Here is a 17,452-nt window from a genome sequence, read left to right on the forward strand (position 1 = left end):
CCAAAAGCAGACTGTATAATTGCACAGAGGTGAGGGAGCTGGTGCTTGGGACTGTGGTGTCTCCAGTATTAGCTATAGCAAATGTACTCAGATTGTTCATTGCCCCCTTGGCTTACTTTCTTGTTACACTCTTGGTATAGTTTTAAGCAATGGGGTAGAAGGTATTTTTATTCACAAGTCTTTTTTTTTTTTGGTCATAAAGGGACATCTTCACCTACCAAACTTCTATCAATTTGGATTTACACAGCTACCCATTTTCACCCCATGTCAGATTTTTTTAATCCTTTCTACAGTCTCAACAGGACTAATCTCAAGATACTTTGTTATTGTTTTCAACTAAAATATTTCTTATCTTAGTTCTTCCAAAAGAAGAAATCATGATAACTTATGAAGTTATCTCATGCTTTGGAGAAGAGAATAGGGGGATTTTTGTGCTCAGTTCATACTTTTTTCACAAAACACGACAGATGAACAAAGTACTAATTGTTTCAAACTGGGTAACAAATCTTTCTGGACTTGCATACTATTTTGGAGGCTAAATTAAAAACATTATCAAATGTAAGCAGTTGTTGCCTGTGTTACTGAAAAAGAAAACATACTTTCCTCTTACATCTTTTTTTGTTCCAATAACTGGACACAGACAGGGCATTAGTTTCCTTCCAAATCATTGCCCCAGTTTCTGGCAGCTAGTTTGTTTATTTTCCAGCGTTTAATCAATGTTCGTGGCCTGTACTCTCAAAGTATCAATGACCAGATCTCCACATTTATCCTGGATTATATCAGTAATGAGCAATGCCAGATGAGAACAGCTGGTAGAGCAAGCAGGGTTTCACTTTTCCCACAGCATGTTGGGTTATGCTGCAGACACTGAGTGAAGTAGAGGGACTTCTTATCCTAGTTAGTATTCTGCATCTCTACAAGTAGATATGAGTTAAAATGTATGTATATGAAATTTAGCTGCTTTTGGAGAAGAGTAGGACATACAGTAGGATACTTCAGTGGAAGGAAGGACTAATGGGTAAGCTTGTAAAAGGAGATTTGGAGACAGCCGGACTGAGAATGGGAGACGAGAGAAGCTCCTGGATCCCTATAGATTCTGTGTATCTCCTTTCCTACTTGTTTATCCATGAAAATATAGCTACTGCTCAATTAGAGACAGACCAGACAAACAAAAGTATTACAATAGCCAAATCTATTGACTTAAGAATAAGCTATACCTCTGCAGCAATTTACTTGATTCCATCCTAGTGAATATTCCTAGGTTTAAACTACATACTATATATCGATATAGACACAAAACTCAATCTGTCCCTTAACACATATTTAGGTTCAGTTTCTTAAAGGAGAAAGGCAATTAGAGTGGAGTTTGAAGTGGGTTGCTGTGCAAAACAACCATTTTAACATCCATGCAGTGACATAAAACTCAGTATTAAAAACCACAAAAAATATTTGATCACCAGAAACAAAATGATGACATGACACAAAGAAGCAACTAACATGTTTTCACAGAACAGGGAGCCTGACTTTTCAGTCAGTTATGCTAGTACATAGCCATATAAGTGTGTAAGCCAAGCACCCATCAGCTGGCACAGGGAACCATCTGATTGTCCCAGGGCTGTCCAAGGCAAATATTATCAGTATAGCCCATATTACTTTTAACTACTTTAATTAAACTAGATTTTATATAGCTTGGATTTCTGTGGCTTAAACAATCATAAACTCATTTATCAAGAATGCAAGTAAGCTATTAAGCCAAAATTAGAATGTCTGCAAGCTTCTGTCGTTTCAAATAAATTGATTTAGAATGGTATTCACCAGGCAAGTTCAATTTCTTGTCATGTAAATACAATGAGCTTCTATAGGAAAAACAGTGGAATTTGAAAGCTTTCACATAAACAATTTGGTATCATTGGTAATAAGCTTGTCACATTTGAATAAATGCTTTTTAAATCTTTCCTGTCCAAGGGCAAATGAGTTGCAGAAAAAATGAAAGAGTAAAATGAAGCTAACAGAACAATCTAGTGTCACAGGCTTAATGCTATGTCTACATTCACTGGATTGTACTTTCTAGAAGAGAACACTGCCTGCACAGAAATGTATAGAGGACCACAGTATCCTCAGCTGTCCCCCACAGCCCCCCTGGATTTCCAGAAATGTGCCATTATGGCTCTAGCTGCTTTTCAGCTAAATAGTTTCCTTGGCCCTTTTTATGCGGGAAAGGTTCTTGCCTTTAGATTTAAGAGTCTTGTTAGATGATGTGGCATTGTAACATCAAAATATTAAGTACCCAGAAAAAAAAAAAGAGGAAAAAAAAAAAAGGTATCCATTAAGTATCACAGAAACCAAAAGGAGATGCAACATATCTCTCTGCTTAGCAGCTCTTAGCTGCTATGAAGATGCAGGCCATTTAGGTAACACTTTCTAACTTGAGTGACTTTTAGAGTTTCTAGCATGTCATTTCCATAACTGTATATCAAGCACAACAGACACTGGGGTTCATGCTTTACAAGCACTAATTCTACTATTTACAGACCATAACATTCTTAGTTTAAACAGTCACCTCCAGTGACTGTTCTTTAAGGACTTCCTTGGTTTATAGGTAAAAGAAGGAAGGACAGAAGGGCCATGCAGTAGATCATTCTAACTTGTTTAGATTGCATACCTTATGGTGGGAAGACTGATCATGGGTTGTGTCAGAACAATACCAAAAAGCTCCTTTATTTGACACAAGTGAGGGTTTTTTCAGAGGAGGAGGAGATGAGAACTAGGATGTCTGCCTTCCTCCACTTAGCTGAAAATTGTGTCCTTTATACTACCGATTCGGTCACAGGGATCTAGGGCTTCTGTCATACACCCAAGATTCCTTTAGACATTTACCTATGACTTAGTTGAGAAATGGGAGACACAAATTTCTTGGCAGCAAAGAGAAATGCTAGAAGAATTTAATACTGAGGAAGAAAATCAGACTGAAAGAATGAAAGCCCAAGAAATGCTGCCATAACTACTCTAATGGAAGTAAGGTGGACCATTATGAAGCCTGATACTTTTCTGAGGATTTGGTTTTGAACTTTGTGGAAGGTATTCAAGTACTATAGTCCTAGGTAGCATTGCAAAAACTTGCATGAATGGAAAAACAGTGGGAGATGTTTGCTTTTGAAAACCCTGTCTTCAGAACGAAATCTAGCAGAAATTAACACAAATTGTGTAAGAAGGCACTCAAATCATCATTTTAATCTGGGCATTTGGATTCGCTCAGGAGTTGCATGAAACAAATCTCTCTATGATGGCATAAACACAAATATACACAACATTAAAATGCAGATTCTTGCTCTAGGGTGCATGTCAGCATCTCCAGATTACATTGGCCATGTGTGATTTTTTCTTTCGTTTAGCTCTGGCATTTTCCTGCCATGTATTGGCCCGGAAGACCAGTCTCAGTACATTCAATCAGATCAAGAAAAGCTACATATTTCAGACTCAGATTTGTATGCTGCCCTTTAAGAGGTTTATACAATAAAGCATGAAGGTTTTCATTTACTTTAATAAAAGTTAGGATTTTTTTTTCTTGCTTTGTACATTTATTCCCTGGGCACTATGGAATATGAAAAAAATACTGTATGTGTACAGGATTATAGGTACTTACACTAAAAGATAGAGTGCCTCAAGTACAAATTGAGAAATCAGGATTTTAAATTTCCTGCCTTCTTGATAGCATTATATAGCATACACATTTGCAGTATGTATACATATACACATATGTATACATATGCCATTTATGAGTTGCTTAGCTGGATCATACCCACCTAGCGCTTTCAACATGACATTTTCAAAGTGTCATATTAAAGCCTGTTGGCCAGATTCATGCTTCCTGCTCACAGAACTGGAGCCAACAATCTGTGCCAGACTGCAGTTAGCTAATTCAAAAAGAACTTGTAAAAACCATTCCAGAAACCAAGGGCTGAAAATCAGGGTCTTTTTACTGTCCTGATGCAAACAAATATGTTATCAAAATTAAAACATATCAGATGCATTTTATATTGTTTTCAAAGCCTTGGGAGTCATATTCGTAGGAGAAATAAAATGCAGGATGTAGGCAATCAGGTGTTTTAGAACAATTGTTTTCTGGTTGCAAAATCATTATGACCTTCAGATCTCCCTGGCCAAAGTGTAATGACTGCCATGCTGACTTTACTGGCCAGTAAGTAACTGCCAGGAGACTGTTTACTGTTTCCACAGGCGCTGAAGTACAAGTCACACCCAGTAACTGAGAATTTGATCAGCCAAACTACTGTGCATGCCTACAACTTTTTATCATCCAAGTTTAGACATGATATATCTCAGAAAACAATATGATAGGCACATGAGCCACCACATCTGTACTAGAGGAAAGGTAGTAGTCCTGTTTTATTTTGAGACCACTTCACTCCATTGAAAGACTGGGTTTCACTTGCTTATGACATTGCCAAGATACAATGATTTCAGCTCAGACTTTCCATGCTGAGCCCTTGCTTCAGGTTTGTTTTGGAAGATTTAAGCCAAAACAGTTCCATCATTTCTGAGAACAAGGCTAGGAAAAAAGCTTTTATTTTGCCCCTATTTAAAAAATTCTTCGAAAAGCTTGTGCACTCCTAGACTTTGGAGTAGGAGCATGAAAAGTGTCAGGGTTTGTACCAGAACTGTGCCTTCTGTCAGGTCATTAGTTTTTGAAAAATTAAAATTTTTAAGAACTGGGACAAGCAAGGCAAACAGACAGTGACATGGACAGAATTGAAGGGAAAACAACTGGACTGCCCTGAGACGAGAAGCCAGGAGTAAGATGGGGAGTGGGATTGCTACCTATGGGGCAGGATAGATAAGACAAAGATGCATCAGTGATGAGGCTGACTGGAGGAGGCAGAAGAAGAGAGGTCAAGCTCCAATGAGCTTGTTTCTCTCATATTTCTATATTGTTGTTCCCTCCAGAGTCTGAAGTGTAATCTTTAACTTGCTGGTTCCCACCACTCTGCTGTCAGGCAAAATGTGCTCTGATGTACCTCCAGTGCTGGCCTACATTGAAGACCATCACTGCAAAGAATGTTCGTTGTCAGCTGTTTTGCTAGATCCTAGGCAGGCACATGTTTACAGATAACTAACCTAAGTGTTTATACAATGCCACACAGTGCTCCTTTGAGTCCCTCTGTTGTCTTGGAAAAGAAGAAATAAATAAAATAAAGCACGAAAGGACTTTCTAAAGTATTAAAGTCAAAGAGTTTGTCATGAGATTGGAAAGAAAAGCCTGAATCAGGTTCACTGTGCAACTTCATTCAAGCCTGCCTGTGAATATTTCAAGCAGACAATCTGTCACCCTTGCCTTATGGCAAGCAGATACATGTTTAAACTCTGGCATCTTTTGTCTTTTGCATGCTGCCTTCTCAGCTGTAAATTTATCTTGATATACTTTTCCATATTAACATGCTTCAGAACTTCACCTTTTGTCTTTCGTGCACTGTTTGTCTAAGGAAACCTTGATAAACTGATGGTGTATTTATATACAGAGCCATCATGAAAAACATGAAGCCGTCATACAAATTTCAGCACATTTACAGTTTCTACAGGGATTGATTCTGGAACCAGTCTTGTTCAACATCTTCATCAATGACCTGGACGAGGGGACAGAGTGTACCCTCAGCAAGTTGGCTGATGACACCAAACTGGGAGGGCTGGCTGATTCCCCAGCAGGCTGTGCTGCCATTCAGTGGGATCTCAGTCGGCTTGAGAGTTGGGCAGAGAGGAACCTCCTGAGGTTCAACAAGGACAAGTGCAGAGTCCTGCACCTGGGAAGGAACAACCCCATGCATCAGTACAGGCTGGGGATTGAACTGCTGAAGAGCAGCTCTGCAGAGAGAGACCTGGGAGTCCTGATTGAGCCAGCAATGTGCCCTCGTGGCCAAGAAGGCCAATGTCATCCTGGGATGCAACAAGAAGACTCCAGCCAGCAGGTCAAGGGAGGTTCTTCTCCCTCTCTACTCTGCCCTGGTGAGGCCTCATCTGGAGTCCTGTGTCCAGTTCTGGGCTCCTCAGCTCAAGACGGACAGGGAAGTGCTGGAGAGAGTCCAGTGCAGGGCCACCAAGATGGTCAGGGGTATGGAACATCTTTCATACAAGGAAAGGCTGCAGGAACTGGGGCTGTTTAGGCTGGAGTAGAGGAGATTGAGGGGAGATCTTATTAACGTTTATAAATATCTGAAGGATGGGTGTCAGGAGGATGGGACACCCGTTTTTTCTACAGTACCTAGCAACAGGACAAGGGGTAATGGGATGAAGCTGGAATACAAAAAGTTCCATTTAAATATAAGAAGAAACTATTTCACTGTGAGGGTGAGGGAGCCCTGGCACAGGCTGCCCAGAGGGGTTGTGGAGTCTCCTTCCTTGGAGGTCTTCAAGACCCACCTGGACATGTTCCTATGCGACCTGATCTAGGTGACCCTGCTTCTGCAGGGGGGCGGACTAGATGATCTCTAAAGGTCCCTTCGAACCCCTACCATTCTATGATTCTATGATTCTATTTATTATGTACCAATGGCATCCACTACATTTGCAAAATTGCAACCAAATTCCTGTTCTAAACCTAATTTAATCTTCCATTCAAGGGAAAAAAAGATTGCATGAGTGAATAAGTTTAAACCAAGGCTAAGGTGAGAACTTCACATCCCACCCTATTCCAACCACAGTTATTTGGCTAAGGGGTGTCTGAATTACATTATGCTGAACACATGATGAGTTCTCTAAAGCCTGATAAATATATTTTTTTGTGATATTTGAGGAATGCTTCCTCAAAAGAAACATTTTGCAACTTGTTTCCATGGGAAAGAAGGTTTTCCCATCACAGGACCTGAAGGACCCACTGAAAGTTTCTGAGAATTGCCAGAGGCCAGCAAACCCTCCAGCTGCAGAGCACACAGTCTCTTCTTTCCTGCAGACCTTTGGGTTCAGAAGCAGTGAGGATATTCCCTTGGCTTCTTTATTCTCCTCTGTGCTGCTCTCCCCATTTGTTACTGCCTACAGACAGACTGGTAACTATAGACATGAAAGCTGCAATTCATGAGAAGCTTTCCATCCAGGCAAGCTTCTTTACAAGTGTTTTAGATACACTAATTTCTAGGAAAACATAAAAATAGTTCTTCATAAATTCACACTGGAAAAGATTTTCCATGTAAATGTCAGATGTTAAAAGAATTGCCACCTCCAAGCTCATAAACCATTTTTAACAGATGTCGTAACTACTCAGACAGTGTATTACACTACATAAGCTATTGAATCTTTCTAGAAGCAATAAAGAAATATATAAACAGGAGAGAGCAAAAGTAAGTTATCAGATTGCTTTCTTAAGCAATACCTTCTCACTTTTTTAAAAAATAAAGTGATAAAAAATTTTCAGCAAATATTTTGGGATGATACTATGAGAGACTTTTCTATCATGAACTTGCTAGGCAGTAATATTTTTTTTCTGCACCAGCAGAAAGAGAATTAGAAATTCTATTATATTTTATACAGTACAAAAACAAACATTAAAATCACATCAATTATTAACAGTATCGGATACCTGAGTGAAAACACTAGCCAACAACTATGTCTGAAATTTTCAACATAAATTTCCTTTTGTAAACAGCTGGACAACTTTTTTCTTATGTGAACTTTTAAAGTGTATTTACTTTAAAGAAAAACACTCTTCTTTTTTCAGGAAAAGTTAAATTTAATAACCACTACCATTTCAAAAGTTATTTTATAGTGGGGAAAATGCTTAAGATGCTTGTCTACAATTTAGAAATACTTGAGTTCAAAGCCAAGCTTTCATTCATATCCTTATAGTACTACCATCTTCTCAAAAAAAATCTGGGTTTCTCTCAGTTTCATCAGGTAGTGATCCATCTGGTCCTCCTCACATAATTCACAGAGTGTGAAAACATATTACAGAAATCAGGATAAGCACAGAAGTAGCACCTACAACAATTTGTGTAAATGGCAGTCTTGATGAAGATCGGAAGTAAGGATTAACAGCAGCTTGAGGATTCAATCAGTAAGTCCTATGAAATACTATGCTATTTACTTGCTGAGAAAGTGACCTGTCCAATCAGTTATTGCAAATACTTCAAGTCCATTGTTCTCAATTACACAGACTAAATTACACATTTTAACCCAGTGGCTGAGTTTCAGAAAGCAGGATCAGATCTCCATTTTGACCAGAACTTACCAGTACAGAATTTTTATATTAAGTATGGTGATGTGAATCACGCAGGAAACAGACAAACAAACAAACAAAAATCAGTGAATATGGAGCCTTCTGAGAAATCAAGACACAGCTGTCTCTTGTTGGAGCTCCTCATATGAAATCTCCACAAATAATGTGACTGCAGTTGAGGACACCAGGGCAGCGTTGCCTTGTTTCTGGTATGAAGCCCCTTTTCCAAGGCTCACATGGGAGCCACACTGTGAAGAAACACTGTACCCCCCACTGTATTGCCTGGAGAACTCTACTTCAATTTCCAGGTATGGCTCACTTAGCATTAATCCACAGATAACAAAGAAGCCTGGAAAAAGGAATGGAAAATCTCCATCCAGAATTCAGTAGATTTGAAGAGCTGTCTCTTACCTTGCATGGCATAGGCTTTTTGAAAGATATTTCAGCCTGAGTCCAAACTCCCTTTGGAGAGTCTAAGACAGACCAGATTTTCTCCTGAACAACATGATTCTCCTCAAAAATATAAACGGCAAGAGTGCCACTCATTTTGAAAAACCCATACAAAGCATAATAAAAACGCAGACAAAACTGCAGGTTTCCAGGTAGAGTCGGGCCGTACAGACGTCCAATGTACCCAGGCTGTGACGTAAACTTTGTGTTTGCCAACAAATAATAACCTGTAAGACAGCATAGTTATTGAGCATTTCTAATATTCAATTAGCACAGCTGACTTGCTATGAAAGCAGCTTCTGTTACTGCATCAGACCTTGGCTATAAAACCAATTTCTACTGTCAGGAAACAGATTATCACACTCTTTTCAAAAAGAATTGGGAATTTTTCTAAAAGCATACTGGCTACTACTTCAAGCTAAACAGGTATATGACTAAGTTACCAGAAATAAGCACTTTTCAAATTTACACCAAAAAATTCTCTGGCCTGCTGGCCTCATTTTCCAGCTGGCTGTTTCAAGGGCACCACTCCAAGACCTAAGACTGAAAGATGGGGCACAAGGCCTATTATTTCCTGCGCCAAGTATAAAGAAGTGAAACTTTAGCATATATGGTTAAGAACCACAAATACTCTGTACAAATAAATGTGTTTCACAACTTATTAGCAGGCTTTTCACTATGAGGCTTCATTACACAACACAGTTTTCACTTAAAAATGTCAACTATCCTAAGCCTGGAAGAGCTAAAGGCCCATCATTCCTCCATATTAAGATCAATGCACGAAGCTACTCTTATATTTGCCAGCACATTTTTGTGGAATCATCCCTTTAGTAACTAGAGATTAATATAGTGAAGATACTCTTATTTACAGTCCTGCATGACTATTCAATAGGTGACCTTCCCCCTTTACATCAGAGGAGGCACAGCCAGAATCCTCACCAAGACAGAACAGCATACATTGATTTTTAGTGGCAGAGAGTTGCAACGAGGCAATCTAAGCAGTGTGTTGATGACATTATTTAATAGATTCAACAATGATGCAACAAGTTAACCTTTACATCCAGTTTGACTCTTCTAGTGGAAAGCAGTTTTAATTTACCAAACCCAGTAGTGTGATCTCCTGCTCTATACACATTACGCTTCACTTTCACTCTGCTCCATCCTGGGCCATCTTTGTGATCCTGGTAAAAATTACACAGGCCTTCTTCAAAATTGCAGCCTGCATCAGCAGGATTGAATGGAGTTCCTAAAAGACAGATGTATATGCTATGTTAGAAAGAGCACAATACAATAAGCAGATGCAGTTTAAGCACAAGGATGGAAAAATACACTGTTTCATTGTTCTATTATAGAAGATTAGTATACGTAAAAAATGTAACATATATATAATACAAAATCACAATCATATCAAAGTATCAATTTTCTATCACAAGTGGGTGTTATTTTCAGGTATTTTTGATGGACCTGGGAGGAAATCTCCAGCACAGCCCCTATAAAATATAAATAACCTACAAATAAGGGAAGATTCCTCCTTCAAGACATAATTCAGAAAATTTGTTTTCATCCTGTTGCTTCATTCAAAAGATATTTGAGCAAAATGAGTGTGAGCATGCATGTGGGTGTGCGTGGGTGTCAAATTGTCATTTCAGTTTCAAAGGGTATAACTTTCTAATGTCAACATTTAATATTCTTTTAAAGACCAGTTTCAAAAAAACCTTTTTGTAATCATATATAATGTGTTGTGTATATGCATGCCATAAGTATGTAAGTCAAATAGCTCTTTGTTCACACACTACCTTATTGACTACTGTCCTCTGGAGCTATGCCACATGCATTTTAGCAGTGTAGCAAAGAAAACTGCAATATTTATAACGAAGTTGACTAAAGGCCAAGCTAAACCTTCCAGCCTTGCTGACAGCTCTACTCTTGACCTGCAACATAGAATTCATGGGTCCAGATTTGCCTTAGTGTGAAAAAGATCTCCCTGGTGAAGGGGTGCTTTTAAGTGCTTTCTTTAAGTCCTTTTAAGCATTTCTATTTCTTTAAATGACCCGCCTGTCACTTGTACCAGATTCTAAGGGAAGGAATCTAAAGCCATCATGTAACTTTTGGCTATGTCAGGAGGCAGGACCCTGTGAGCATCACTCAACAGCAGTACACATGACTCTTCCACACGAAGGATAAGGGAGACTTCCCAAAAAGGGCAGGGACAGAGGCAATCAGATTCAGAAGAAGTAAAATTTGGGCTTTGGAGAGGTGCCTGTGGTCTTTTCAACATCAGATAAACTGGATCTGAGCACCACTGGTTTGTCTTTCTCTGCCCACAGGGAAAAAGGAGGTAGCCCTGGCCTCCCCACACTGCTTTCTGAGCTGAGGAAAAGGTAGTTGGAGCACAATCAGGTTCAGGCAGCATTAAACATCAACTTTGATCCACCCTGTAGTAAGCAAGGTTAATATCCTGTTATCTTTTGCCTCCATTTGACTAACATTGAGACTTGTGTAGACCAAAAATTGCACAGAAACAAGGAAATATTTTGATGTTGTTGACTATATTGCAAGGAGAATGAAGATCCCTTGCTTTTTAACATCTCTGCTCAAAATGACTGAAGATGGAAATAGGAGATGAGTCTGAAGGAATAACCAACTTTCTCATATTTAAACAAACTATAAAGTAAATGACTGGCGTTATCATGAAAAGAAGGTCTTCAAAATCAGAGTTAGCACGCAAAGCTCTTGCCGATTCTATCAAATTTAGTGGTCAGAGTAGATCTGAACTTGAGTCATGGTACTGTGATTAAATCAGGACTGAAGCAGAGAATACTACAAAACTTATCCCACACCTCAACACATATAAGCCATCTGAAAATTAGAATGGAAAATACAGGTGAACACACAGTTCCAATCCATGACATACTGCAAACATAACTCAGTATTCTTGTTGCAAAACAAATCAAAATCAGAACAGGCATGGAGAAATTAATGAAACAACTAGATGTACTCAACTAAGAGTTGTGGATTAACAGCATATCTGGAATGTACTTCCTGTTGATACTTCAGCAGTGCAGGTAAGGCAAGAAGAGACTCTAAGAAGTTAAAAAGAGCTAAAAAAACCCTTTTCCTTGATCACTTCTAAACATTAGCCAAAAATTCAAATTTCTGAATGAAAGAATTGAATAGGCTGAGTGCGAAACCACTAACCTACTTTTGACTATTGCTTATCACTACAGTACAACTCAAGCAATCAATACATAGCTACTGAAAAGGCTGCATTCACAAATGACAAAGTCCTTCATCCCAAGTGTCTCTACAGTGGATTCAGCTGACTACTGCAGTTGTGAAAACATCATAAAAACCTGACAGACATATCACTCTCTGAGATGAATAATACCTCCTGGAAGAATAAAGACAGGAAGGTAAGGCTCCCATGTTGGCTCTGAAGAACATCTCAGGGCATGTAGCATGGAAGAAGACATTCCGTACATCAGCAACAATGAAAAGCTCAGGACTTTTTCTTCCTTATACCACACACCTGGGTGAAACCCCCTTCTCCTTCTGTGATAGGTCTACAAGTGCTAATCTGTTCAAAAGCTGGGGTGATGCAAATGCAGCAGTCAGTCCGCTGCTTCAGCTACAGATTCCTGAGGCAAGATCTTTGGAGACAAAATATTAAGAATTGATGTTTCTAGGTCAAATGAATAGCATTAGCATTTATCTGCTTTTTTGTTGCCAGGAGGAAGAGGAGTCCAGTGGTGCTGGCCAGTTGAGAAGGTAGCATCTGCACATCACTACCAAATATTTCAAGTACTGACAGACAGTTCAGAGGGGCAAAGCAAAGGGGAGAAACAAGGAAGATAAACAGCAATAAGAAATCATACCTGTCTGATTGCTGCAGTAAATCGGAGAGAATGAAATGTCATCAAGAGCAACATAACCTCCCTTAGCGCTATTGAAAGCAACTTCAAATATTACCTGGAAATTACAATCATTTGTTATTCATCTACAATATACATAATAATTTTGGTATGTATCTTCATATTACAGATTTTTTATTTGACATCCAAGACTCCAAGCTGGGACAAATTACATTATAACACTAAATATATCAAATTATTACTATAAATATATAAAATTAAATTATATAGGGATATACATCAGAGTCTGAACCTGGCACCAGATCTTTTCCCAATAAAGGTCAAGCTCTTTTGTTTCTTTATGAAGCAGTAAGGCTGCTGTCACATTGCAAAGCCAGTATTCAGTCTGTATTAACTGGAACTCTAAAGCTGCCTAACTATTTAGCTGTACCCAGAGTCTATCTGGATCAAGAGCTAAAAACAAATCATGTGGATTACTCTGCTGTTACAATGTTGAATTTTCCTCTTTTCTCCAAACATCTTCAGACATTGAAGCACATGCCTTGGCATCAGCTCGCAGGAAAGACTTCCTTTAAAAAATTTTGTTAAGAACCAGAAAAGCTATCACTATGTTTTGTTTACCACAAAAATCAAACAATGTTTGTACATAACCATTTTCAAGGGACATAATTTCCTCAAGCAGGTGGAGGACACTCTATAACTCTTGAGGAAGTGTGTTAAAATTTCTCTTTAATATCAAAGCTCTAAATTACGGGAACACTTTGAGGCAAGGCCTGAATCACATAGCAACCCTGGGGACAAAACAAGGATATAAGCACAAACGTTTCCAGAGTGAGATCCTTTTCAGTGAAATCCCTGCAATCTTGACTCAGGATGGGAGCCAAATTAGGAGAGCTATGAAACAATTTGAGTGACCTCCTTTTCCTGAATGAAACAAACAGGAAGACCTTCTAGAAGCAACTGAAGAAATTATATGCAAGGTTTAACCTTATTTCAATACAATGATCTCTTAAATAATGACTATGTTGAATTACAGAAAAATTCCTCAAGCAGAAAAAAGGCCCATCTAGCCCAGTGTCTTGTTCCCAACAGAGATCACTTAGAGAAAGAACTGAAGACAGTGACAAGTTTTCAGTTCTTCCCTCATACTGCACTCTTGATGGTTTCTTTTTGTTCCCATTAATTTGTCTAATCGGTTTTTTAACTAATTAGGATAAATGTATCCATAGTATGCTGTGGAAGTGAGCTCTACAGATATGTGATGTAGGAAAAAATCCTCCTTTAGTCTATTTTAAAACTGTTATCGGTTAAGAAAGAATTTAGAACAGCAACATAAATCATGACAAAAGAAGGAATAGTTAATCTTTTCTGTGCCATTCATTATTTTTATGAACCTCTACCGTATTCTACTTCAGTCATATTTTCTAGAGGCTGAAAACCGTTACTTCACTAGCCTAACTTCTCCATACTTTTGATTATCTCCATCTCCCTCTTGTAGTTCTAGGATATTCCTTTTTAACGGAGAGGATTGAAGTTACATTCTCTGCTGAACACAGGGGTAGTCTGTGTATTCATGCACTGGTACAACATTCACTCTTGCGCTGTTTATTGCAGTATAGATAGTTTCCAACATTCTGGATGACTTTATGACTGCCACTAAGAACTGAGAGGATATTTTCACAAAACTAACCATAGTAATGCCAAGCTCTAAGTGGTCATTGATTCATTTCCATCAGTAGTGCTAGGACAGTTTTCTTCCTCTTCAAGATTCTTTGTATTTTTTCAGTAAGTAATTAATTTACCATTCAGTATTATGAGACCTTATCAAATCTGAAATCTAGTAAGTCAAATGCATGGCTTTGTCACAGACTTTACACAGTTGATGAAAATTACCTTTAGTCCTAATAATTTCTGAAAATCTGCAGGCTTATGATAATTTAACAAATAACTTATATGGAATTAAAGGAAATAGAATGAAAACAAATTTATCTGTAATCTTATTATTAGACATATATATACAGGAAGAAAGTGTGTGTGTGTGTGTGTGTGTGTGTATATGTAGCACATATATGAATAACATATATATTTGTATATATGTGTATAGATAACATGTACACTTTATATTCTGATCTTCTAAGATATTTCTGTATGTATGAAATTTAAGAATATATATTTTACATATAAAGATATGATGTACATATATGTGTATGTATACTACCACATATACATATATACACATATAGACATATTTTTATATGTACATATATGTTGGGGTTTTTTAACACACACACACACACACACATACAGACATATATATATATATATATAAAAAATGTTTATTTCAGTCCTAAGGTTTAGCCTTTTTTTTTTTCACTAAACTCTAGAGAATAAAAAATTCAATTTCTTTCTGATATCCTTGAAATTCATTACAGTAAACATAGAGAGCTGTGTTTCACATCTAAGGACTATTGTACTACTAGGACTCAAGTTTGGACCCTTATCATCTTTTGAAAGCACAGAATGTCGAATTGCAGGACTGTACAAGATAAAGAATAGAACCTTGGGTATCTTTAAATTTTTTTTCTTTTGCAGTGAGAGATGTGCATTCTTTTATGACAATCAGCATCCTTAAAAGTGGCTGAAGTCACAGCAACACTGGATTGAGAGAACACTGAGATTATTTACTAGGAACTGAAAGAACTCAGTAGGGCTCTACAGGCTCCTAAAGGCATTCTGTTCCAGCACTCCACCACCTGACTCCATCTTTGCTGAAAATGAAGCACCAGTATGGAAAGTGATTCCTCCTTGACCCTTATGCAGTGGACAAAGGAAACAGCAGATATCCAGCATCCTTACAACCATCTCTCAGACATTGGACAGCCACTGTCACATTCCCAACTTAGCCTAACAAAACCTGTAACTGTGTAGGAACAATTGCTTTACCTCCATGGGGTATGGTGCATTGAAGTCAACCTCTGCTAATGCCCAGCCTGCACTCAGTGCACTGTCTGTTTTCCAGATCTCTTCATAAAAGCCACTCGTGTCTCTCAGGTAAACAGTAAAAACAATGCTACTCTCCTGCTTTAATTGGTAATAAAAAGATAGGCAGCCAGACATTGGGGCCGTGGTCTTTGGTGAGATTAACTGGGCCACTTCCTGAAAGTGTCTGACATAAACAGAGTCCACATACATGTAATGACCTGAAAGTATAAAAGAAAATTGATATAAGGACATTCGTTAAAGGATAAGGACACCATTACAAGAAGTACCAGGAGACGGGCAGGGACTAGACATGTACCTCTATGACTTGGAAAACAATGGTTGATTCCTAGGAAATTTTAGTCATTCTGAGAGTTCTGGGGCTCGCTCTTAGGTTGGATTTTTTTCTCCTTTCCTCCTACGTATAAGCCAAAGTTGTCTGGCTAAGATTCCAGTCTCCAACCTTTCTTCAGTCTTTATTCAAGATATTATATTAAAGAAAACCTAGGAACCCTCTGGATTTTGGGAGCCATTCATAAACAAAAAAACCCCATTACAACTGCATAAATTCCCTGCGTCCCAACAGTGCAGTACAGTAATTTATCTTTTTCCAAGCGCAGCTTTTAGTGAGGTAACCCAAATATATAAACAAGACTCTAAGCCATGTGCTTCCTCACATGTTTTACTCAGCAGTTTATTTAACAGATCAAATTAACTAGCAGGTATCCTTTATGCTGCACATTTCATTGCTTGTATAATTTTGACCAGTCTGTCTAAGATTTGTTTTTCTAAATATTTTGTCTTTAATGAATAGATTGGCTTTTAAAAAGAACATTTTAAAAGACTTTTGCGAGATGTTAATAAAAAGAAAAATGCATTACAGATGAGCAGACTCCCTTCCTCTCAACAGTCAATATGACCTGCAGGATTTGCAAAGACACCCACTTTGATTTTGGGAGAGCTATCTTGAGTTAAATAGGACACATCCTTGTGCATGGATATGCTGTGCATCTGAAGTTTTTCTTCTGCTACACTCCCAGAAATACAGCATCAAACAGTATCAGTTGATGAACGGAAAAATGCTTTTTCACAAGCAAAAAACTTAGAGGACAGAAAACTTTAAGAAGTGTCAAACTGACAGGGTACTTTAGCATGCACACGGCAAACTGCGCCATTAGGTTCACATCTAATACCACTACATTAACCAGCTAATAGTGTTCTCAAACCCGGACCTTGATATGTCTTGCTTCACTCAAGTGGAAGAAGGGGATAAGGCTTGCTTGACTGTGGGTCTGCTCTGCCCACTGCCAGGGAACTGGTGACACTTCAGTGGTACTTGTCTGGTAAGTTCTGGGCTTCATTTTTGCTCTGCAGTCTTACCATATTTCACAGCTTAATTATGATCTCCCTGGCTGATGTACTTTCATAGCACAACTCTTGCAAAAAGAAGGCTCTTCTGTGGCTTCTTGGCTTTTTGGAGTCTTCTCAGATGATGGCAGTGAGGGTTTGGTGTGAAAAAGAGACACTGTGGCTACAAGAGAACAGATCCCTGCCAGTTGGTAGCATTTCCTATCATATGCGGTGGTTTATTTAATAGGTAGAACCTCTTTCTGCTGTTGAAGTTGTGGTGGGTTAAACTTCCATCAAAATTTCACCAGCATTTTGATGCTGTAGGACCAGAGTGACACTCTGTACTCAACTCACACAATTGTGAAATAAATAAAAAGGCACAGCGGCATGAGTTAAGGAAAGAGGATCAACCCTGTTTTTCATTATGCAATTCCTTGCACCACCACACAGTGTGCTGTAGCAGACAGACAATCTGACCAACACCTGCTACGGTGCTTCACACAACACTACATCCAAGGCTAAGATATCCCCCAACCCTTCTCTGTGAGTACGTAAAACATTCTCCTCTCAACAAAGTGGCCGG

General features: G+C 38.5%; 1 protein-coding gene across 1 annotated transcript in view; it reads right to left on the bottom strand.

Moving 5' to 3' along the window:
* MAMDC2 (MAM domain containing 2) overlaps nucleotides 1–17,452 on the bottom strand; it is a 61,271-nt gene that overhangs the window by 10,189 nt on the left and 33,630 nt on the right. The window contains exons 6-9 of the mRNA XM_062018058.1: nucleotides 15,484–15,740; nucleotides 12,544–12,637; nucleotides 9,768–9,914; nucleotides 8,630–8,895 (exon numbers count right to left, since the gene is read on the bottom strand). Of these exons, the coding sequence (XP_061874042.1) occupies nucleotides 8,630–8,895; nucleotides 9,768–9,914; nucleotides 12,544–12,637; nucleotides 15,484–15,740 (764 nt within the window). The remainder of the gene's footprint in view (nucleotides 1–8,629; nucleotides 8,896–9,767; nucleotides 9,915–12,543; nucleotides 12,638–15,483; nucleotides 15,741–17,452) is intronic.

The sequence above is a fragment of the Colius striatus genome, chromosome Z (assembly GCF_028858725.1).
Source record: "Colius striatus isolate bColStr4 chromosome Z, bColStr4.1.hap1, whole genome shotgun sequence".
NCBI classification, from domain to species: domain Eukaryota; kingdom Metazoa; phylum Chordata; class Aves; order Coliiformes; family Coliidae; genus Colius; species Colius striatus.